Genomic DNA, 23,103 nt, shown 5'->3' with positions numbered 1-23,103 from the left:
AGCTGGATCTTGGGTTCTTCACAGGGTCCCTCATCCCAAGGCCCCACACTGGTTGCATCTCTAGCCTTCTGCAAAGGTTATGACTGTTGATGGGACCATCATGGGAAACAGCAAGTGGTGCATCTAGTCCTAGTGTAGGAAGCTCTGTGGGACTAAGGGGGCTTTTCTGAGACCTGGGTGAAAAGCTGCTATCCTCTGGAGAGAGATCCCACAGCAGGCCGTCCACTGGCTGAGAAACCTGAAGTCAAGACTCGATTGCCTGTCTTCCCTTGGCTGCAGGGCTTTGTGCGGATTACAGCTTGCATGTTTTAGGTGCATATAGCTATAGATAGGATAAATGCACCTACTGCTGCAGCATCTGTCACATGCAAATCCAGTAGGCCTTTAGGTTGCAGATACCTTGTTTCCCACCAGTTAGTACTGGTGGGACTGGGTGTTACTTAAGTGTTTGAATTAAAACATTGGAGAAAAACGCGAACGAGGCAAATGGACTAAGAGGTTTTCAGAAGAGGAATGCTGCGGTCCTTGCCCAAGCTTGGAAGGTTCATGAGCCATGCTACTGAATAAGAAGATTACTTAGGATGTCATGCTTAAGATGGTGGAGAAAATAGACTTTTTTTTTTTTTAAAACAAAAACCAAAAAAACCATTCACTTGCCTGTAGAAGGAGTGGTGGGCAGGCCTGCTTTTCATCCCGCCCAGCTCCCCGCACGCCTGGCTAGCTTATGCCCCGAAATAACAACACACAAATTGTATTCATTTAAACACTGCCTGGCCTATTAGTTTCAGCCTCTTATTGGCTAATTCTCACATCTTGCTTAATCCATTTCTATTAATCTGTGTAGCACCACGAGGTGGTAGCTTACCAGGAGAGATCTTAACCTGTGTCTGTCTTGGAGAGGAGAGGCATGGCGACTGCCTGAAACGTCTGCCTGACTCTGCTTTCTTTCTCCCACAATTCTGTTCTGTCTACTCCGCCTACCTAATTTTCTGTCCTATTAAAGGGCCAAGGCAGTTTCTTTATTAACCAATGAAAGTAACATAGACAGATGACTGTCCTCCATCACTTGCCGTTTAAATAAAAAAGACTATGTGCAAATGGTGCCTTGCTATTTTTCCCACTTCCATGTTGGGGTGAACTACTTGTCAGTACACAAATGGTGAGCTTCAAACTTTCTTGGAATCATCACACCCCCCGCCACACACACACACCCCTCTTCCTGACTAGAAAAGGGGACTTTGAATTTTTTTTTCTTCTGAGAAAAAATAAGAATCTTTTGTGTCAGTCTTCTCTGTGCTCAGCCAGCAGGACGAGCTTTTGACTGTTCTAACTCTGGCTTTGCTTTAAGACCCTCAGGTAGTTTGATTGCATCTACTCAAGATAAACCCAACCAGCAAGATGTTGTATTTCTTGAGAAAAATGGACTTCTTCATGGACAATTTACACTTCCTTTCTTCAAAGATGAAGTTAAAGTAAGTGTCTGAAGTCTTTGTCGTCCAGTTAGAGCACTCTTGGCTGCGGAGGTTTGGGGTTGTCAGAGGTTAGGAATGGAGTCTGCTGTGTAGAAAAGATGGCTCTTGACTCTTAGGACAGAAGTGGCATTTTTTCTCTGCTAAGAAAAATCACAGAAAGGAAAGAGAAATACTAGTTCTTGCTGTTTATTTTGATGACTAACTTTCCCAGCGATAAATATTTAAACATTAAGCAGATAGCTTATGTACTATTAAAATCTTGGGTGGAGACACATGAAATCTTTAATTATGTAAAATTATTTAAAAATTAGGATAATCCTTTTTGTGTAAATTTTTAAGTTTTTGATGAAACTTTATTTTTACCTCTATTGTACCATAATTAGTATTAAATATTTATAGCTAATATAATAATTACTGTATTTAATGTAGTATGAAATATTACTATGTCTAATAGTCAAATTTCTTGATTTTTCTAAAAAAGTTACATTGCTTTTTGTTAAATTTGTGTTTAAATCTTTAAGTATAATGCATATTTTAAGTCCTTTTTATAATACCAGTTTCACAAATTGGTTTAACAACTGTAGGTTACTAACTTAGAGCTGGAGGTCAGCTCTAGTTTTCCGGAGTTATTTGGTTTATATGTGCAGGGGATTCAGCTATTATAAAGAGTTTGAAGTAGACAGAGGCTAGAGGTCAGGGGTGTCTTCTGTCCTTACCAGGTAAATGACCTGCTGTGGAATGCAGATTCTACTGTGCTTGCTGTGTGGCTGGAAGACCTTCCAAAGGAAGACCGTCCTATTCTGAAAAGTTATGGTATGATAGCCGTTGAACTTTGCTTCATGCTTCATGTATTATATCATAGTAGAAGATTGTGGGGTTTCCTTCCTCTTTCCTCCTTAGGCCTTTGGTGAACTCAGTGTAGCCTGAAGTAGGTAGATGCTGATGGGGAGGGGTTAGGTTTGGATCTCAAGAGGATTTCCGTCATGAATTATTCAGAGCTCTCTAGAGAAGCAGAACCACTGGGATATAGATAGAGGAGGGCTGGGAGAGGAGAGGTCAGACTGGCTGTTTTAAGTCAAATTGTGCCTGTAGGGGAATTTCTGTGGCAGGCTGTAACTTTAGGCAGGATTTTTGTATTGCAGTATTGAGATAGAATTCTTTCTCTCCTGGGAATCCTGATTTTGCTTGTAAGACTTTCATGCATTGTGGGGGTAACCTCTTTCTTTAAAGTCTCTCAGAGCAGCATCTGGATCAGAGCTTGACCAGGGAGGGCACCATATGTTAGCAGAGCAAAGACAAACTGTAACCAGAATCATCAGTGGAGGAAGCAAATGCTGTAGGAGTGAGTAGATTTAGGTTACATATGGGATGGACTTTTGTGTAGCTTTTAAGATATTTGGGTATTTAAGTATAGACTTGGGATTAAGTATGTTGTCTTTTTTACTTTCTTTCTTCCCCTAGTGCTGGGTAACTAACCCAGGGTCTTAGATTTACGAGGCAAGCCCTCTGTCACTGAGCCAACCCCCAACCCTGCTTAAAGTTTTAAGGAAATGTTTTAAGTAACGAGGGGTGGAAACTACTCTAGTAGTAATGCAATGCATGATATTTTCCTTTCTTGTTAATTTTTAAAATTTTTTTATTGATTTATTTATTTGTCCTTAAGACAGTTCTTATTATGTTTTCTCTGGTCACTAAATTAAGAATTGGTGGGGAAGTTCAAATCAATTCTTTCATGTAGTTAAAATCTTAATTTATCTATAAAGGCCAGCTTTGGCATAATTGGTCATTTTAATACATATTGGGATGATTGAGTGCATGTTAACCTCCAGGCAGCTGAATATTGGTTAATACTAGATAGCCTGGGCCATAACTGCATGCAGATCACTGCAAGAAGACAGGCATCTTAACCCCAGCTTACCACGGTGACACTGGCCAGAGCCTGCCTGGAGTGCCTCGGTGCAGTCGTGTGCCACTCAAGGACTCTGCCGAAGCAGAGCACGTGCTAGGACTGTGTCCCCAGGGCACTGTAGCCGTCTTACTCCATGTGAGGATACTATGCAATGTTTGTACTTCATGATGTCTATGGACTGCACATTTCTTAGGTTGTATCCTTGTAGTATGCTGCCTAGATGTACATTGTATCTGGTTATCTTTTACTTAACTTTGCATGGGAAAAACGTCCTGAAATACTGTCTTAGCTATCTTTTGGCATTGATTATTATAGAATTATTTTAGAGAGACCACACAGGAAGGAGAATTCTTGGAAGAATGCAAAGTTACCCTGTTCCGTTCTTGCTAATGGTCTGCAGCTTGATCCTCTGGGCTCTGATGGCCTTTCTTTCCTTCCTCCACACACAGTCCAGCTCTGGACCGTGGGGAACTATCACTGGTATCTCAAGCAAAGCCTGCCCTTCAGCACCGAAGTGATGAACCAGGTCGTGTCTCTGCTGTGGGACCCGGTGATTCCAGGCCGGCTGCATATTCTCTGTCAGGGCTGGCGTTATATATGCTGTGACTGGCACTGGACCACTGACCGGAGCTCTGGAAATAGTGCCAGTGACTTGGCAAATGTGGCTGTCATCGACGGAAGTAAGCTGTTGGGAAAGGTGTCCTGAACATGCATGTCCTGACCCAGGGCCTGCAGATGTGCTGCTTTAACTAGAACAGTGGGCAGATACCCGTTAGGTGTTTGCTGTGTTTGATATGTGACAACTGGGAGCATCATTAAATAGAAAACATACTCTTCAGAAAAACCCTAGTTCCACTCCACCCAGCTTCCCTGTTCAACCATACTTATAACCTTAAACATTGACTTGTCTGGCTTTTGAAGTTGAAGATTGACAATTTCCTCCTTTCGAAGAGAAGAGTGGAGCCATGTGGGTGGGGCGGTGGGGTCTGTTAGCCTTGTATTGGCTGTGCATTCCACTGTGTTTGGCTTTGTTTTTTGTTTTAAGCACTGTAAACTTATCTCTTTCTCTAGGATGCTCAGTCACATCCTAGATATTTATCTTCTGTGGGGATATTGGTGTTTTTAATTAGGGATAACCATCAGTGGTAGAGAACTGGATTGCCAAATGAGATAGCCATAGACAATTTGCTATAGACAGTTTTGACACTAAGTGTTCTGTATAGTGCTTTTAATACTGATTTCTATAATCCTGTTCTATACAGAGAACTTAGTCATGCCTTATTACCAATTTGTATGTGGAAAAGTGCTTTTTTATTGGTGTATTGACTGCTTCTACCCTTTAATTCCACAGCAGTCTACTGTCTCCCACAAAAACAATAAACGGGTCCTGGTTTAGATCATGTGGCTTAGGGGGGTGCCTTTGTTAGATAGAGTCTTGGTGTATCGCCCTGGTGTTCCCTGTGTAGGCCAGGCTCCTGGAACCCATGGCAGCCCTTCTGCCTCAACCTCCCAATGGTGGCCCTTCTGGTTTGGGAGGTATTGTTACTCTAATTTGGTCTCTCTGAGCTGGAACTTTGACCTCTTGGCATCTGAAGTGTGGGCAGTGTAGATCCAGAGGCCACATTAGCCAGCACAGACAGAGGTCCAAGCACCTGTACTCTTTTTACGCTTATTAATGAGGAAACACCAGAAGTTACCATGACGAGCTGCTGTATGCCTCCAGCACAGTTATGATTTAGGTGCTCAGTGATGCTTCCTGTCTGCTTTTACACACCGAACACCCGCATGGCTCATCCTCATTTTCATTGTGTAGACAGGCTGTTGGTAACAGTCTTCCGGCAGACTGTGATCCCACCTCCCATGTGTACCTACCGGCTGCTGATCCCACACCCAGTGAATCAAGTCATGTTCCCTGCGCCCCTCAGAAAGAGCAATGACCTTGCTGTCTTTGATGCCAGTAACCAGATCTCTGTCTACAAGTGTGGTAAGTGGAGACACCCGACCAAGGAGCTCAGTGCGGCCCCTGCTGCACAGTGCCAATGCTTCCCAAATTCCAGTCTAATTGATTTCACGGCCATTGTATTTAATTGGCTGCATTTTCTTCTCTTTCTTTCTTACTTGGTTCATGCATATATTTCCCTGCGCCTTGGTGATCCTCAAGAATCCATTACTTGAGAATAACATTCAACTCTGGGGAAGTGCAGCATCGTCCTGTTTCACAGACTTCCCTGCTTTCTACTTCCTTCGTGCACAATCACACACAATCCGAGGGCTCTCCTGGGAGCAGTCAGAGCCCTTTCCTGCTTTACAGAAGTGTGTACATGCGGCCATACATGGGCAGTGCCCGTATGCCTATGTCTTGGAAGACTTGACATTTGGTGTTATTTCTGAGGGTCTGTGATTGTGCCCTGACAGTCGTAGCTTTGGAGTTTCAGTGAGGACAAGCCTCGATAGCGTCTGAGAGAGTAATCAGAGCTTCTCTGTGAGGTAGTCCTTGAGCAGAGTCCTGGGGAGAACCAGAGAGAGAAATGGCACATGTGGACAAGAACATTCCAAGCAGTCAGGTCAGTGACCATAGGAGGACAGTTGAGAGAGGAGCGTGGTGGGTGGGACTTAGAGGTGACAGGGAACAAGTCTTTCAGGGCCTTGAAAGCCTTTTCTCCAAATGAGCTAGGAGCCATTACAGAGCTTGGGACAGGGTGCAGGGTTTTAGAGGACTGTATTGGCTGCTGTCAGTGAACTAGATTAACGGTGGAAAGACTGTCTATGAATGCTAAGGACTGGAGGATGTGAGACTACTGAGAGCTGCTGGGGACGGTGGAGATTGATGATAGTGTTGGGGAACGGCCTCCCCTGGCCCTGCTGGTAAATACTGTGGCTGAAATGGTATTAATGGAAAGCAGGTTTTGATGGAGCCTGAGCCTGAAAAGTGTGTGGAAATTGAAGAATGGGGTTGAAATGTCATTGTGTTTTAGATTGCTTCATTTGTCTTCTAGAACCCACAAGTTGTAAGATCCTACATTCTTGGTGTTAGAGCAATAGCTTGCAATGATATTTGCATTTTTGTTTCCTAGGTGATAACCCAGACTTGGATCCCACAGTGAAGCTGGGAGCTGTGGGTGGAAATGGATTTAAAGTTCCTCTTAGCACTCCTCAGCTGGAAAAGAGATACAGGTATGTTCCTGAGTAGTTTTGTGTCCCTGGGAGTAGGATCAAGTAGCATTTTGTCCTGAGTTCATCCAGCCTGTGTTCTGGGAAATGTGAAGTAGGCCACTAGCTGAGCCTGGTAAGGGAGGCCGGTCATTTAGTTTCCTGGTGCTCTATATTCCCACAGCTGCCTTCTCTAGGGAGGCTCCCGTGAGAAGATGGAGGTGAAGACACCAGGGCACAGTTGCACTCACTCACGTAAATGGGGATATACGTGGTGCTAGTTGTGAATGGCCGAATTCAGCCTCTATCTTGGTCTTGTTCCAGATTACAGAATTTCTAGGTGTTGTAATTTTAGACTCTCAGGTTAAAATCAGAGTGCACTTTCCCGTTGATGCAGCAGTACAAATGGTTTGGTATAATTAAGAACCCCGGGCCCACTGGAGGCATTTACAGAAGGGCATGAGAGCCAAATCCTAAGTCATGGCTACAGAGCACCAACAAATAAGAGATAAGTAACAGCTTACCCAGGATCATGGACCTGCTAACTGCAGGAGCCAGAGTTTCATCTCTTCAGTTTGGAATGTTTCTCTTCTTAATTACTAGGTACACCAAATACAACAAGTAAGAGAATCTAGAAATGGATTTTTAGGTATGAGTCCATAGTTTTCAAGGAAGTCTATGCTGTGGTGCTGCAGCATGTGGAATGCTGGGGAGTTATTAAAGAGCTTGTATTCCTTCGTTGTATGTTCTGCTAGGCAGCTTCAGTTACCGCAGTAAATCCCTGAGATCTGGCAGCTTGACTCTTGGTGTTTGGGGCTCTAACAGCCTCTTGGCCCCATTGCTTTGGCTCAGGCTTTCTGTTTGTAGCACGTGATGGAAGAGACCCACTCACCTCGTGGCAGCTGTGGGTAGAGAACTAGAATCCCACACCTCTTCTAGAGATCTCATTCTGTTCTTTGTAGTGGTGCAGAGGTTAGAGTCCAGGCGTTAACGTACAAGCCTTGGGGGGAGTATTCCAGACCCATTTTTGTTTGGTTTTGGTTTGGAGACAGGGTTTCTGTGTGTAACAGCTCTGACTGTGTCCTCCTGCCTCTGTTTCACGAGTGCTGGGATTAAAGGCATATGCCACCACTGCCCAGTTCTAGATCCAAATCTTAACATATAATTTGAAACCACTAGACAGAAATACAATTCAGATTAACAGTGAGGCAGTTTAGAACAGGGCTTCTTAACTTCTCTACTTTATGACCCCTTTTCTACTAAGTTTTATGTGACCAGTGCCACATCCTCAAAAATGAGCATCTGCTGCAGCCACTATAAACTGCCAGTGGATCCCCAAGAAGGTTGGGGCCTGGAGTCATGCATACCGTCTATGCTCAAGTTTGATGGCCTGTGCAGGTCTACTGTTGCTGTGAATTCGTGATTGCGGTAGCCTCGTCATGTCCATTCTTTACGTCTCCTCTCCACGGTTCCTTGAGTCTTAGGAAGTTAAGGATGGTGGTTGGTACAGATGTTTTATTCAGGGCTGTAGCGCAAGTTCTATTTCTCCAAATAATGAGTTGACTGTAGTTTTCCTTTATAAGGAAAGGTTTTTAAAGTTCAGTGATTTTAAAGCTTTCTTCTCATCATGGATATTCTTTAATATTTGAAACAGAATTCAGCTTGGGAACGGTGAAGATGAGGAGGTAAACTCACTGCAGCTGAGCCTTCTCACCTGGATTGAAGAAGCCGTTTTCCTGGCTGTAAGCCGCAGTCACACCAGCCTGCAGTCTGCCATTTGCCGTCTGACTGTGGCCCCTTCTGAGGTGGATGAGGAGCAGGGACAGCTGGTTGTCAGGTATTGTGGTTCATTCGTGTATTCAGTATGTAAAATTGGCCGTGAAGGTTACACATTGTGTGTATGGACACAGGGCAAGGCTTCCTTGTTAGACAATAGATCAAAATTGTGTCAAGAAATAGTAAAATGGAGCCTTCAAATAAGCAAAACATTTGTAAGTTGTGTATTTTATTTAGTTATCCACTGAGATTTCACAAAGTAAACATTAGAGTTTACTGTTGATTTTAATAGATAATTACCATGGTCAATTCTCATGGGCCAATGTAGTAAAGAAGCTACATTTACTTTTAAGTTGTAGCTTCATACTTGGCCCTCCTCTTCTCTGTGTGGGTTTGTTTACACTAGAAAGCCTCTTTCTTTGCCAGTTCCCCATCCCCGGGCCTGAGCGTGTTTGACTCATGACTTTACCTGTGTCACGTAACAGTGTTGACAACTGAAGAGATTTCTGTCATTCAAGTCCTGGGGTATAGCAGAGAAAATTTCTGGCTAACTCCCAGAATGCTTCAGGTTTCCAGTGGAAGACTGGTTGCTTAGTCTTGTGCTCATTGGTTTGTAACCAAAGCCCTACCTGTTACCATGGTGATGTTAGCTCACAGCTTCATGCTGTGGAAGAGGCCTGCTATGAAGATCTCCTTGTGTTCTACATTAGATCCGTGCTGCCCTGAGTTCCGCAGAACCCTGCTTTCTGACAACACAGCAGTGGATTAGAAATATCTACACTGCGTAGTTTCCACTGTCTTCAACATTAGTGTTCTAAGTAAAAAGTCATTTATAGTTCTGATGTTTTAATTTTTGTTTCTCAGAGACTACTTTTTTGTTAATATAAAATACTAATGTCTCTAAGAGATGGAATGGCACTCAGTCTTAAGTGTTGGTAGCCTGCATTTACTGTGGCTGTGCACTGTAAGCATGCTCTTCTGTGTGTGTTACTCATATGAATTCATTTATTCTCTTTACACCTTCTTTGACATATGTGCCCTCAGCACTATGTACTGTGGACTTGCCACTGAGGTCTAAATCAGCTGACTGGTCTGGTCCAGCAGGAGCCAGATCCAGTTCCATTGTCTAGCTCAGTCTTCCCAGACTCTCTGGAGGGTAGTTTGTCCCTCATTAAATTTGAGGTATTGTTGGAGAAATTAACTGAGTTTTTAGAGTCTACTTCTCTGTCTTTCTTTTTTTTTCTTCTTTCCTTCCTTGCTTTCTTTTTTTTAAGATTGGTTAGAAATCAAAAATATTAATTTTTTCAGAAAAAAAAAGATTGGTTAAAAATAAGCATCTTGAATGGAATCCTAGCATTGGCTTTGTTTCTGTAGGTGCCTTCTCCTTTAAGAAACTGTACTTTTCTCTGTCATTTATTTATGTTTTTAGGGGTATTGAGGGTTGAACCTGGAACCCTGGATAAGCTGGGGGAAGCACATATCCTCAACCTTCTTATTTTCTTTATGTTTATGGGTCTTTGCATCATGTACATGCAGTGCCTGTGGAAGCCAGAAGAGGGCATCAGATCTCCTGGAGCTGGAGTTAGGAGGAGTTGTGAGCACCCTTGTGGGTACTGGGGACTGAACTTGGGTCTTTTGTAAGAGCAGCCAGTGCTCTAAACCGCTGTGCCATCTCTACAGCCCCACTCAGTGTTCCTTTTACTTTTTTTTGAGACAGTGTTTCAATAAATAACGCTGGCTGACATTGAACTCAGACTATAGCCTAGACTTCTCTGGATCTTGCAGTCCTCCCTAAGCTGTGAGATTACAGGCTGATCTCACCAAGCCTACCTGATGCATTTTATTTATTAAGAATATTTAAGGAAGGTGGGTATTGTGGCACATGCTTTTTAGTCTCAGCACTTGGGAGCAGAAGCAAACCAATCTCTGAGTTCAAGGCCAGCCTGGTCAACATAGTAAGTTCCAAGATAGTCAGAACTACATAGTGAGACCCTGTCTCAAAAACCACAAACACACACACACACCAACAAAGAATATGTAAGGAAGTCAGTACACTGCAATGCATTCTAATGAGCTGCCGTGTGAGTAGGCTGCTGGTCCTGACTCTGGGAACAGGTAATCCCTTCCCCATCTCTGAAGCTTCCACTTTGTGTGTAAAGAATATATGTGTTACATCAACATAGGCAGTGTGTCCTGAAGTATCATTGTTAGTTTTCACTGTGGGAAAATCAGTGAATCTATTTTTAAGAAGGACTATTTCTTTTACACTTATCTCCTGTTTTGTTTTGTTTTTTTCTATGTCTGTGTGTTTTTGCTTTAGTTCATCTGTGACAGTGGATGGGGTCATCATTGGTTTATGTTGCAGTTCCAAAACCAAGTCATCGGTGGTCCAGCTGGCTGATGGCCAGCTACTCAGGTGCTTTTGGGGTGAGTATCGGAATTTTAGGAAAGTAGAATTACAAATAAATGATTCTTTTTTTTTTCTTTTTTTTTTTTTTTTTTTTTTTCTTTTTTTCTTTTTTTTTTTTTTGGTTTTTCAAGACAGGGTTTCTCTGCAGCTTTAGAGCCTGTCCTGGAGCTAGCTCTTGTAGACCAGGCTGGTCTCGAACTCACAGAGATCCGCCTGCCTCTGCCTCCCGAGTGCTGGGATTAAAGGCGTGCGCCACCACCGCCTGGCAAAATAAATGATTCTTGAAACTATACTTGTGAGTATCTTGTCAGCGCTACTTGATTATTGAAGATTGTTTATTCCCAATGTTTTTTAGTTATTATTATTGTTTTTTGCATACAAAGTGAAGGTTTTCATTATGGCATTTCCATGCATTGTTTTTGTTGAGTGCCCTTCCCCACTTCTCTCTCATCCCCCATCCTGGAGGTCCCCTAACTCCCTTCTGCCTGTATGTCACTTGCATTTTGTTGCCCCCCCCCCCCCCCCCCCCACCGGCCTCTTCTTCCCATCTCTTGACCTCCTTTGTCGTGTCATGGCCTATACCTACACTCCATACGAGTAATGGAATTAAAGTCTAGTGTCTTTGTGTAAGAGAAGTGTGCAGTGCTTGTCGTTATTAGATAATATATAATATAATATAACCAAGTGAATACTTCACTTGGTTGTTTGTTGTTTTTTGCTGTTGGCCTTGCTGGATTTCAGCCCAAGACTTCATGCACCCTTGGCAAGCACTGTATTACTGAGTTACACCTCAGCCCAACGGCTAGCCTCCTAGCCCAGGATGCCATGCTGTAGAGCAGTGTTGACAGACCCAGTCTGCTCCTGTTTGAAATAGCCTAATGATAGTCTAGAGAGATGTGGACAAGTCCAGATTTCTTTGTGTTGGCTTCTTTTGGGGGGGTGAGATGGGGATGTTGTTTATTTTGTCCTTTCAGTGCCTCACAGGAAAGACCTGGTGAGCTATTTGTAAACTAAATTTGCCAATCTTACCACAGACTCACCAACTCTGACTGTGGAACCCTGGAAGAGCGCTGAAGGATTACCTGTTCGATTTGCTCACCCATGCACACAGGTGGAAGTGGCCGTGATTGGAGGACAGGTAAATCACAGCGCAGGGAAGTTCACCATGGAGAATAGTCAGTGCCAAGGGCAGTGGGTGGAAAAGCATGGGTCTTGCAGCTGGACCTGCGTCACCACCAAATCCCAGGGTCGTGACAGGAGATTCCTGCTCTCTCTTGGCCCCCAGCTTCTTCATCTAGAAAAGGGTAAAGTCAGTCTTGTAAAATTCAGGAGAGAATTAAGAGAAGCCTCAAAGCCTGCCCTCAGTAGCACACCTTCTCCAACAAGGACACTTCCCAGTCCTTTCCAAATAATCACACCACTGGGAACCAACTATTCAGATACATGAGCCATGAGTGCCGTGGTCATTTATACCACCGTCTTGTGATCTAGATAGGAGAGTGAAGGCAAGGAGCAGTGTGTGATAGTAGCAAACAGTGCGGTGTTTGGGGATAGCTAGAGGGTGATTGTAAAGTCTCTGAGACAGTGGTGAGTGTGCTGAGACAGAGAACACTCTTCCTAGAAAGGAGAGTAGTCCCAGGAGATGGTTCTGGAATTACCTGAGTTTAGAAAGATGGCAGGGTACACGCAGTACACAGCAGATGCTGCAGACCACAGCCCCTCCTGTTGTGCATCCTGGCTCGGGCCCTGCCTTAAGGTACGAGCTGTGCTGTTCCTCCCACTTTGTCCCTGCCAGGAGTATAAGTCACTGTTCAGCAAGACTCTTCACTTGACGTAGATGAACAGAAATGTTGGGCATGAAGAGAAATAAACACTACTTTTTCCCTTTAATCTGATAAATAGTTAGCAGTGAACTCCTTTACCCTCACCCATGTTTTTTAGTCTTCAGAGAGATGTGTTCTCTGTCATGTTGGATATGTGGTTCTGGCTGCCCAGAGGAGAAGGTTGGAGAGGGATGGAAGTAAGAGGGGAGGTCAGCATAGACTTTGGGGTGTGCAGTCAAAGAGAGGAATGAGATCGATTCAAAATGAGCGGGCGGAGTCGATAGAGTGGCTTGCTTGATTGGGTGGTGGTATGTCCCTGAGCATGGCACTAGCCTTGTCTTAGCTGCCGACATCCAGTCCTGATGACAGAGGCTCAGGGAACCGCAGAGCACTAGAACTGTGTGCTGAATAACATAGGTGTAAGTGCTTGTGAATAGAGTTGCATGTAATTTCACTTTCGTTTCTTTGCAGGAGTGTGTCCTTGGTCTGACTGACAGGTGTCGCTTTTTCGTCAATGACACTGAGGTATCTAGACTTGGTTTGGGTTGGTCTTTCTCACAGTGTTCTTTCCAAGTACAAACTCTAACTTCCCTTGGGCTTATTTTGCTTGTTGCAGGTTGCATCAAATATCACGTCATTTGCAGTGTGTGATGAGTTTTTACTGTTGACAACCCATTCCCATACCTGCCACTGTTTTTCCCTGAGATGTGCTTCACTTAAGAGTAAGCTTTTTCTCTACAAAATGGGAGTGTCCCCCTTTTCCAGTGTCTTGAAGTCTTGATGATTTTTAAATTCTTTACCTACTTTGGCTGTTTACCACAGAGTCCTGGTCTCGTTTATTATCTTCTTTGATACAGTGTGTGTGTGTGTGTGTGTGTGTGTGTGTGTGTGTGTGTGTGTGTGTGTGTAAAATATATATATTTTACATTGTGTTGGTGTATGTGCAAATGTGCATACCTGTGCCTTTGCGTGTGAATGTGCATGTGGGCACACAGGTGCCCATGGAGACCGGAGGCATTGAATGCTCCGGAAACTGGAATTACGGTCAGTTGTGAGTTGCCCAGTGCGGGCATTAGGAACTGAGCGTGGGTCCTCTGAAAGAGCAGTGCATACTCTTAACTCTTGAGCCACCTCTCTAACCCCTCAACATAGTATCTTTGCTAAACCATTCTGTTTCAGTTCCTAAAGACTTCACAAATCAAATCCTAACTTAAGTAACACATTCTACAAAATTTTTCATGAAGTTTTATTAAACAGATCATCTAATACTTTATAGATTCCCCTACAGGCTATATGCTCTAACTCTTCGTCATGATTCTTTCTCATTACTCAACTACCATTGTACTTTTGGAAATCATCTTGTGGTTTGTGGGGGATTAGCACTGAGTTTTGTTGCATTGCCTCCTCCTCTCCCCAGTGTGTTCCTTATTCCGAAAGGCCAGCTTATTTTTTTTTTCTTGTTGCTGACTTGGAAACAGGAACTCTTTCTGCCATTGGTATGATTATAGTATGAAGGTCATGCTAAGAAATAGAAATGCTCCTTCAGTTCCTATATTTCCCAGTTGCTTAGGAAACTGTATGTGAGTATGTGAGGGTCCTTTGCAGCAGGGAGATTACAGGAAGGCCCGGGGTCTTGAAGCTGAGTGGGAGAGACTTGTCATTAGCTGAGTTTCAAATATGGGGCAGATTCAGCGGCAGTTAATGGAGTGTGACCTTGCTGTGGTCATTCTCAAGTCTCAATCAGTGATACTTTTAGTGTTACAGGATGGTCTGTGTGGCAGTAATGAGGCCAACGGAGAAAGCCTGCGGAGAGTGGAGAGGGGCTCCCGGATCGTCACAGTTGTTCCCCAGGACACAAAGCTTATACTACAGGTAAGCTCGGTCCTTCAGACGTTCTGTTGTCACTTAGTCACCTCCACAGAGGACTTATGTGTTGTAGGAGGCTGCTTGTTCATTTCCCAGCTGCCCTAAATAACCACACAGAAACTGTATTAATTAAATCACTGCTTGGCCAATCACTATAGCATATTTCTAGCAAGCGCTTACATATTAAATTAACTCCTTTTTTATTATTTCATATTTTACCATGAGGCTTGTGGCCTACTGGCAAGGTTCCAGTTGGCAGCTCATATCTTTCCCCTCTGGTGGCTACATGGCATCTCTCTGACTCCGCCTTCTTTCTCCCAGCATTCAATTTAGTTTTCCCACCTAGCTCTACTCTGCTAAGCCACTAGCCGAAATAGATTCTTTATTAACCAGTGGTATTCAGAGTATACAGAGGGGATTCCCACATCACGTACATACTGCCTTTTAGGCTCTGTTGTACTTGTCAGTCCATTACAACCCTTCTTTCTTGGCTCTCTATTGGCTTTATGTGAAGGAATGTTGATTAATAAAGCTCTGACCAATAAGATTTAAAGGGAAACTTGCTTGACAGTCAAACATTGAACACAACTGGATTCTACTGATTGTTCATTGTATAGCATTGTGGTGGTTCAGGAAGAGTTAAGTGGAACTGTGCATCCTACTGCTTCAATGATTTCCAATTGATTAGAGATGTTTGATTTCTTTTGAGATGCCGAGGGGAAACTTGGAGGTTGTTCATCATCGGGCCTTGGTCTTGGCTCAGATTCGGGACTGGCTGGACAAGTAAGCTGCCTGTGACTGTACCTGTGTGCACGTAAGGACATATAGTCCAGGCCCCTGTGATAACTAACTATACATTTGGAAAAGGAAGTAATGTGTCGACTGTTAGGTTTTTCCTTCTGTAGTTTCAGACTAAAAGTTGGGAGGATTTGTTTATTATATGGGTTGTAATCTGATTATAGCCAGTCCGTGTTGTAATGAAAATATACTAGGCCAGGGAACTTAGTTTCTCATGAAATATGCTTTTTGTCCATTTTCTCTGTCTTTGCAGTCTTATGTTTAAGGAAGCATTTGAATGCATGAGAAAACTGAGAATTAACCTCAATCTGATTCACGATCATAACCCTGAGGTAGTTTGCGCATCTGACTTATCCTCTGACTTTACTCTTGAGCGAAGACAATCTGAACTGTAACACTTGTGCTCTTTCCTTCGAAAGGTATTTCTTGGGAACGTTGAAGCCTTCATAAAGCAGATAGATTCCGTAAATCATATTAACTTGTTCCTCACAGAATTAAAGTAAGTATTTTGATAATTTGTGTGCATCATATTCTAAGTATTAGCTCTTGATAAAGAAATCAAACTCATATAGCTGGACAACAGAAGTCTCTTTAAACATAAAATGTCACTGTCACAGTGAGGGCCAGCTGGGTTTCTTCTCTAGACCTTTAGCAACGGCAGTTTTAAGCTCTCCTCCTGAACTGTTATTTGGCTCATTTCTTAGGTTTGCTGTAAAACTATTCTTCTCATGAGATTGCCATCAGATATGATCCTTTCTCTGTAATGATTTTTCCCAACTTCTTAATGAAACTTTTTAAAACTAGGAACACACTGACTGTCGGGAATGTCTAGTGGCAACACCCAGCTCTGTAGTTGCTGCTGTCCTGTCCACACACCCTCTTCTTGTTTTAGATAATGGTGAAGGAAGTTGAAGCAGCAGGTCCATTTATTTCACCTTGCATAGCGTTGGCTAGAATATGCTCTTAGTGTGGGGTAGTTAACTGCTACACAATGTCTAGTCCTCCGTCCAGTGAGTTTCCGCACGTTTCCACATCATTTAATCCAGCACATCCACTCTCCACTCTCCTTGTGCCCCGGCTTTTGGGCAGCTACTGTTTGAACATGGGTCAGCCTTGTCTGGTTAACTGCATAATCTAGCCAGGAAGGGTTTACTGTGGTGTGGATATAGCGGCTATCACTACCAGAGTTGAGCTCAGCCGTGTTTTGCATGCATCTAGTGTTCATTCATTTTGAATTGCTTGTGGTGTGCTGCTGTGTAAATTACACTATCCTTTCTTCATTCTCTGGTTACCTGACACCTTGGTTGTATCCTGCTTTAGTCTTTTGTGGGTATGTTTGATTTCTCAGTACTTGAATAATTTTCCTGGTCTCTCTTTGTTTATTGTCTCAGAAGCCTGCCTAATGTATGCTAGTAGTTGGATCACCAGACTGTTTGGTAAGTGACCTGTTCATACATTTGGTTCTTAGGGAAGAAGATGTCACAAAGACTATGTACCCTCCACCGGTGCCCAATACTGTCCAGACATTCAGGGATCCTGACAAGAAGAAACTTGACCTGATCTGTGATACCATGAGGGTAGCGATGGAGAAAATCAATCCTCACAAGTGAGTGCTGTTTTATTGTTGGCTTCTCTGGAACGGCAGAATGTGGAGATAGATGTCTTTGTCCAGTTTATTCTTCCTGTCATTCTGGTGTTTCACTTACTGCCTCAGGTACTACCTGTCAATACTCACATCTCACGTGAAGAAAACGACCCCAGAACTGGAAATTGTGCTGCAGAAGGTACACAAGCTTAAAGGTAGAGACCTGCACACAGATACCTGCTTGACTTGTTCTTGACAGTCATTGTTCTTGACCGTCACTGTGTCACACTGCACTCCACAGGGTTGGCTCACCATTTTCAAATGTAAAGATTTTGAGTGCAGAGCATTTTATGAATGAGTTGAAAGCATCTGTTCATCTTATGTCCCAGTCTGTCTTGGTCTGTTCTGTTCTTGTTTCTTTCATTCATATAAATGTGTGTGTGTGTAGGCAAGGCTCATACTGGCCTCAAACTCACCATGCAGCTACAGATGACCTTGCGTTTCTGATCCTCCTGTGTCCACCTGAGTACTGGAACTACAGAAGCACACCACCACACCTGGTTTTATGTGGCATGGGGATCAAGTGCATGGCTTCATGTGTGCTAGACAAGCCCCTGACTGACCAAGCTCTACCCTCACCCTCTTTTTCCTTAAACACCAGCAAGAAATGCTCCCCCTGGTCCTGAGACTGTGAGCGCAGAGGAGGCCTTGAAGTACCTGCTGCTCCTGGTAGATGTCAACGAATTATATAATCATTCTCTTGGAACCTATAACTTTGATTTGGTTCTCATGGTAGCCGAGAAGTCACAAAAGGTATGTGGAGTTCATATATTTTGCACCATTTTGAAACTTGTTTATATAATCGTCCTAGTGTGGGACCCTGCTCTTTAGAGAGCGATACTCTATCTAATGCTATGAGTGGATACAGATTTGAGTCTCCACAGTGTAGTTGATTTTTTTTAAATCTTTGGGGGTTTACCACCCAACTCCCAGAAGAAAACACGGAGGCTTATTCTTACTTATGAATGCCCGGCCTTAGCTTATCTTGTTTCTAGCGAGCTTTTCTAACTTAAATTATGCTGTTTCTTTTTAATTATGTTTTGCCTTTGGGCTTTTTACCTTTCTTTATTCTATATATGTTTCTTTTTTTCTTATTCTGTGGCTGGCTATGTCACTAGGTGGCTGGTCCCTGGCGTCTTCCTCTCCGTCTTTTCTCGCTCCTCACTCTCTTCTCTAGATTTCTCTTCCATTTTATTCTCTCTGCCCGCCAGCCCCACCTGTTCCTCTTTCCTGCCTAGCTACTGGCCCTTCAAATCTTTATTAGATCAATCTGGGTGGTGGGCAAAGTAAAACAGCTTTACAGAGTTAAGCAAATGCCACATAAAAGAATGCAACACATTTTTTCATCATTAAATGAATGTTCCACAGCATAAACCAGTGTAACACATCTTAAACTAACATTCCACAACACCGCAGCTAGTGTTCCTAAACCCTCTATATTTCTATGTGTATCCACTTTTCTTTTTTAATCAGGATCTCTTGCTGACTTGGAACTCACTAAGAAGAGTAGGTTGGCTGACTGGCCAGTATGCCTCAGGCATCTGACTATGTCCCCTTCTTCCCTAGTGCCAGAATAACAGGCCCGTGCCACCAGGCCTGGCTTCTATGAGGGTTCTGGGGATCTAACTCAGGGTCCTCCTTGCACTAAGCTGTGTCCCTAGCCAGGAAGAAAAATCAGCTTAGTAGGCATGGTACAGAGCAGGAGGTGGTAGAACCCATAGACTCATGCCCAACTTGTACATTTTATCTTCGTTTTGGTGTGTGCTCTTCATAATTGGCGTGGGTGCCATGTCATAGAGGTCATTTTATGAGAACCAGGCCTGACTCTTTTAGGGGTGCTTAGGTTCACTGTTGACTGTCTTCTAGACTATAGGTATGTTCTTTTCCTTATCAGCCTGTGATGGAGTAGATGTTAGTCATTACTATCCCAAATTTAAACTCACAACACCCAAATATGAAAGTAGTTTTCCCAAAGCTTTTGATTTAATGTATTATATGATACATAATTGATATATAAGTATAGCATACATTTAAAATTGTTATTCTCTTTTTATTATATTACATAAATATTATAAGTAATAACTTTTTTTTTTAGGATCCTAAGGAATATCTTCCATTTCTTAATGCACTTAAGAAAATGGAGATTAATTACCAGCGGTTCACCATAGACAAGTACTTGAAACGATATGAAAAGGCTCTTGGGCACCTCAGCAAGTGTGGTGAGTATGGGGTTAGTGTTTACTACTGTTTCAGAGCTTCTATGAAGCCAGGCAAGCTTTAAGAGATAGGAAATTACCCTAGTCAGCTGGCTTCAGCCCCTCTACTCCAAAGGACTTGATGTTGCACGTTCACCTTACTTCTGTTTCATGCCCTGAGGGTAAAGCAGGTCTCTTTTCATGAGCTGGGGAGCCTTGCTGAAAGTAAAGCAGGTCTCTCTTCATGAGCTGGGGGGCCTTGCTGAAAGTAAAGCAGGTCTCTCTTCATGAGCTGGGGGGCCTTGCTGAGAGCAGGTCCTTGGTGGGTTAGGACTGAGCTCCTCCTAAAATCCCTTCAGTGCCTTGATCAGAACTAGTGGATAATCCCATCTCATGGTGTCTGTCAGTATGCTTGCCTACAGTGAGTGGTTTGCACTTGTGCAGTTTAACAGGCAGTGATGGTGCAGAACCACACACAACGCTTGTGGGCCCCTTCACACCTCCTCTGTCCAGTGCTGGAAAGGTTGTGACTTGTCACTGAGGACACCTGTGGTGCCTGTTAAGTGTGCATTCGTCCACTTCCATAGACACTCTGATTCAGCTGGACAGGAGTGAGGCCCGGGGGGAGCGTTTAATGAGCTCCCAGGTATTCATTTTGAACGTGAGGAGGTATTGAGCAGAATTCTTAGTGCAACCCTGTCCAACCTGATCTCCTCTTACCTCAGAATGTGGAGCAATGCTCACCAAAAATTCTGATTTGAAGCTGTTCTTTAAATTGTGGAAACTGTAAAAGGTTCATGGTTGGGAGGAGATGAGTGATGGCCAAGTCAATAAAGTTCTTGTTTTGTAAGCAGGAGGACTTGAGTTCATTCCATAAAACCCACATAAAAAAGCTGGGTTTAGTTTAGTGGCGTGTGCTTGTAATCTGAGCTTTAGGAAGGTGTACAGGAGGATCCCTGGGTTCCATTGACCAATCAGCCTAGCCTACCTGGCAAGCTCTGCACAGTGAGAGACCCTGTCTCAAAAATCAAGGTGGACAGTGCCTTCTCAGGAGTGTCGGCTGAGGACCTGAGGACCAACGGCTCAGGCTATCCCCTGGCCTCCACATGCATTCTCACTCATGGGCTCATGAGCACACATAGAAAAATTCCACATTAATGTTGCTTAGGAAACATAGGTGTAAATGAAAGCCATTATACTTCCAAAGTCTTATACCTGTGTTTTTGTATATCTTATTTTTGCAGGACCTGAGTATTTCACAGAATGCTTAAATTTGATAAAAGATAAAAACTTGTATAAGGAAGCTCTGAAGTTATATCAGCCACAGTCACTGCAGTACCAGGTGTGTGGTCGGTCGGCTGTGAAATGAGGTCTCCTGGTTCTGCTTTGCGAGTTAGTTGGACGTGAGGACATGTTGAGTCCAAACGCTGTCCTTGGCTTCACGGTTTGTCCTACAACCAGTCAGTCTCATCTTGAACTTGTTAGGAGAAATCAGCAAGGGCAAAAGTATTTCAGGTGTTCTTTGTTTATCTCTAGGTTTTTTTTTTATGTACCAGGTACTTTGCTGGTACATAAGATGTACCAGGTACTTTGGTACATAAGATGGGGCCACGGCTTGTGTAAGGGTCAGAACTGCAGAGTGGCATGCCCAGATGCTGGAATGAGGCTCTGTGAGCACTAGTAGCCATCCATTCCTGTCTGTTATTCTCTGCCGTGCTGCTGCCAGCAGGGTTTTCGTTTGTCTGTAAATTATGTGCATGTTCTTCTAGTTTACTTCTTTCCTAGTGCTGTGATAAGAACAGCGCGGGGAAGAAAGGGAGGAACCTGAGGCAGGAACTGAAGCAGAGACCATGGAGGAATGCTGCCAGCTGGTTTGCTTGGTGGCTCATGTTCAGCGTCCTGTCTTAAATAGCCCATGCCAACGTGCCCAGTGAAGACACTGCTGCTCATAGTGAGCTGGTTCCTTCTATAGCTGTTAGAAATCAAGAAAGGGCCCCACAGTCATAGCAACACGGCACTCTGATGGAGGCTGTTCCTCAGTGGAGGGTCCCTCTTCCCAGGTGTTTTGACAACCAAGATCAGCTGTCACACAAGTCTCTCTGTGACTGCGCCCATGCCAGCCGTTCATTATTATTACTACCATAGTTATCATTATTCTGTCTATGTGTATGTATGTGTCTGCTTCTCTGTGTGTGCACCAGGTTCATACAGGTTTCCACAGAGGCCAGAAGAGAGGGTTGGCTCCTTTGAAAGTGGAGTTGCAGGCAGTTGTCAGCTACTTGATGTGGGTGTTAGGAACTCAGCGAGCTTCTCTGCAGGAGCAGCAAGGACTCTGTAGTCCACATGCCAACCTCTTTAACAGCACTTTCTGCCATCCTTGGGATTTGTAGTTAACTGCAGCTTGTTCCCGAGATATTGTGTTGTTTAATCACAACCTTCCAGCCCTCTGCTGTGTTCTTTCTTGAGTCCACCTGCCCATGGGCTTTCCGAGTCTCCCTTTAAAGCCATTCGTAGATTAGGGACCAAGTAAACTGATGATTTGCTGCTTTGTGTCTGCCAGACTGTGGCTTCCTGCAGGGCAAGGACTATGTGTTGTTTTCCTGTGTCTCTGCTTCACCCTAAGCCTTGGCAATGCAGGGTTCAGCATATGGCTGCCTAGCAGCTCTGGTTTCTCATCTTCCCCAGCTCCAGTGACATTAATCTCATTGCTTCTCAGATCTACTGTGCATGTTCTTGCCACATAGCCCTTGTGCCTTATCTGCTCTCTCTTGACTCTTGACAAAGCTTCATTTCCTTGTAGCCTTCAGAGGTGGCATGCCCGTCATTCTTGGTCATTTTATCTTCTACATTTATAAACCGTGCTTTGCTAGTTGAGGCTATTCTCTGTGGCCATCCGAACAAAAGCTTAAATGTGCTGTGGTTTTGTTGTTGTTGTTGTTTTCTAATATTTATTTCATTAGTTAGTTGTTTATTGCGTGTGTATTTTTTATTCCCACCACCTTGAATCATGCATATCTACGTACTCAGTGTATGTTGAATAAGTATTATATCTTTAGTACAGTTTTGAGTAGAAAAAGAAAGATGCTAACATAGCCTGCATTGGAAACTACGTACTGTGCTATAAAGAAACTACTGCCACATTTCACCAAATCTCCATGTCTTGTCACAGGCGATCAGTGTTGTTTATGGGGAACACCTGATGCAAGAGCACCTGTATGAGCCAGCAGGATTTGTGTTTGCCCGATGTGGGGCCCATCAGAAGGCGCTCTCCGCATTTTTGGCTTGCGGCAGCTGGCAGCAAGCTCTCTGTATAGCTAGCCAGCTTCAACTCTCCGAAGACCAGATGGTGGGCCTTGCTAGAACTCTGGCAGGTAAGCAGGGCCATTCTGTGTTCACTCTTTGAAAGGTTTGTGTTTATTGCTTTGATTGGTAATTTTGTAAATAAGTTTAGGGCAACATTCCTTGAGACAGGCTCATTCTAGTCAATCATACTTACAACATTCTTTTCAATAGAACAGCAATCCCAGAAGCACCTCCAAATATGTTGGCATACTATAAAAAGCAATTTATTTCTCTGGCCTGGGTACGGATAGATACTCTGTTATGTAGCTTTGCAATCCCTTAAGACAGGAGATTGTGGCTGCAAACGGCCTCAAAGTTACACTGTATTATCTGGCCATATTACTCACTGACCCTTAGACATTATGGCCACACTTAGCAGTGTTGCTGAGATGGCCTTTCAAGAAAGTAAAGATGAAGTTTTGGATGAAACTATTTGGATGTAGCACATATATGGTTGAAAACCATAAAAATCAGGACTGGTGTGGACAAGACCAGATGCACAAGCAGAAAGTCAAGGCAGCTGAGTGGCTGAGTTGAGGGATTTCCTGACCGGGGGGCTGAGGCTAGTACTTTCGACTTCTGAGACTAGAGCAGAGGTTAAGGACCCTGTGAGAGGCAAGGAGGGCTCTGGCCTCAGCAGTGCTTGAGATAAAGAAATGCTTGTATTTGTTTTGTTTTCTAGTATTCCTCTGTGTAACAATCTTAGCTGTCCTGGAA

The 23,103-nt window shown here is 43.6% G+C and overlaps 1 protein-coding gene across 1 annotated transcript in view; it reads left to right on the top strand.

The window, feature by feature from the left end:
- Positions 1–23,103, top strand: part of Elp1 (elongator acetyltransferase complex subunit 1) — a 58,573-nt gene that overhangs the window by 17,150 nt on the left and 18,320 nt on the right. The window contains exons 9-28 of the mRNA XM_038347315.2: positions 1,349–1,472; positions 2,192–2,285; positions 3,831–4,061; positions 5,195–5,365; positions 6,456–6,555; positions 8,186–8,368; positions 10,628–10,734; positions 11,752–11,855; positions 13,012–13,065; positions 13,157–13,262; positions 14,297–14,412; positions 15,116–15,189; positions 15,458–15,536; positions 15,624–15,703; positions 16,673–16,810; positions 16,919–17,004; positions 17,451–17,602; positions 18,945–19,068; positions 20,289–20,386; positions 22,214–22,415. Coding sequence (XP_038203243.1) covers positions 1,349–1,472; positions 2,192–2,285; positions 3,831–4,061; positions 5,195–5,365; positions 6,456–6,555; positions 8,186–8,368; positions 10,628–10,734; positions 11,752–11,855; positions 13,012–13,065; positions 13,157–13,262; positions 14,297–14,412; positions 15,116–15,189; positions 15,458–15,536; positions 15,624–15,703; positions 16,673–16,810; positions 16,919–17,004; positions 17,451–17,602; positions 18,945–19,068; positions 20,289–20,386; positions 22,214–22,415 — 2,423 coding nt within the window. The remainder of the gene's footprint in view (positions 1–1,348; positions 1,473–2,191; positions 2,286–3,830; positions 4,062–5,194; positions 5,366–6,455; positions 6,556–8,185; positions 8,369–10,627; positions 10,735–11,751; positions 11,856–13,011; positions 13,066–13,156; positions 13,263–14,296; positions 14,413–15,115; positions 15,190–15,457; positions 15,537–15,623; positions 15,704–16,672; positions 16,811–16,918; positions 17,005–17,450; positions 17,603–18,944; positions 19,069–20,288; positions 20,387–22,213; positions 22,416–23,103) is intronic.

This window comes from Arvicola amphibius, chromosome 11 (assembly GCF_903992535.2).
Source record: "Arvicola amphibius chromosome 11, mArvAmp1.2, whole genome shotgun sequence".
Classification (NCBI taxonomy): Eukaryota; Metazoa; Chordata; class Mammalia; order Rodentia; family Cricetidae; genus Arvicola; species Arvicola amphibius.
Note: the sequence above shows the minus strand (reverse complement) of the source record. Positions and strands in the feature narration are given on the sequence as shown.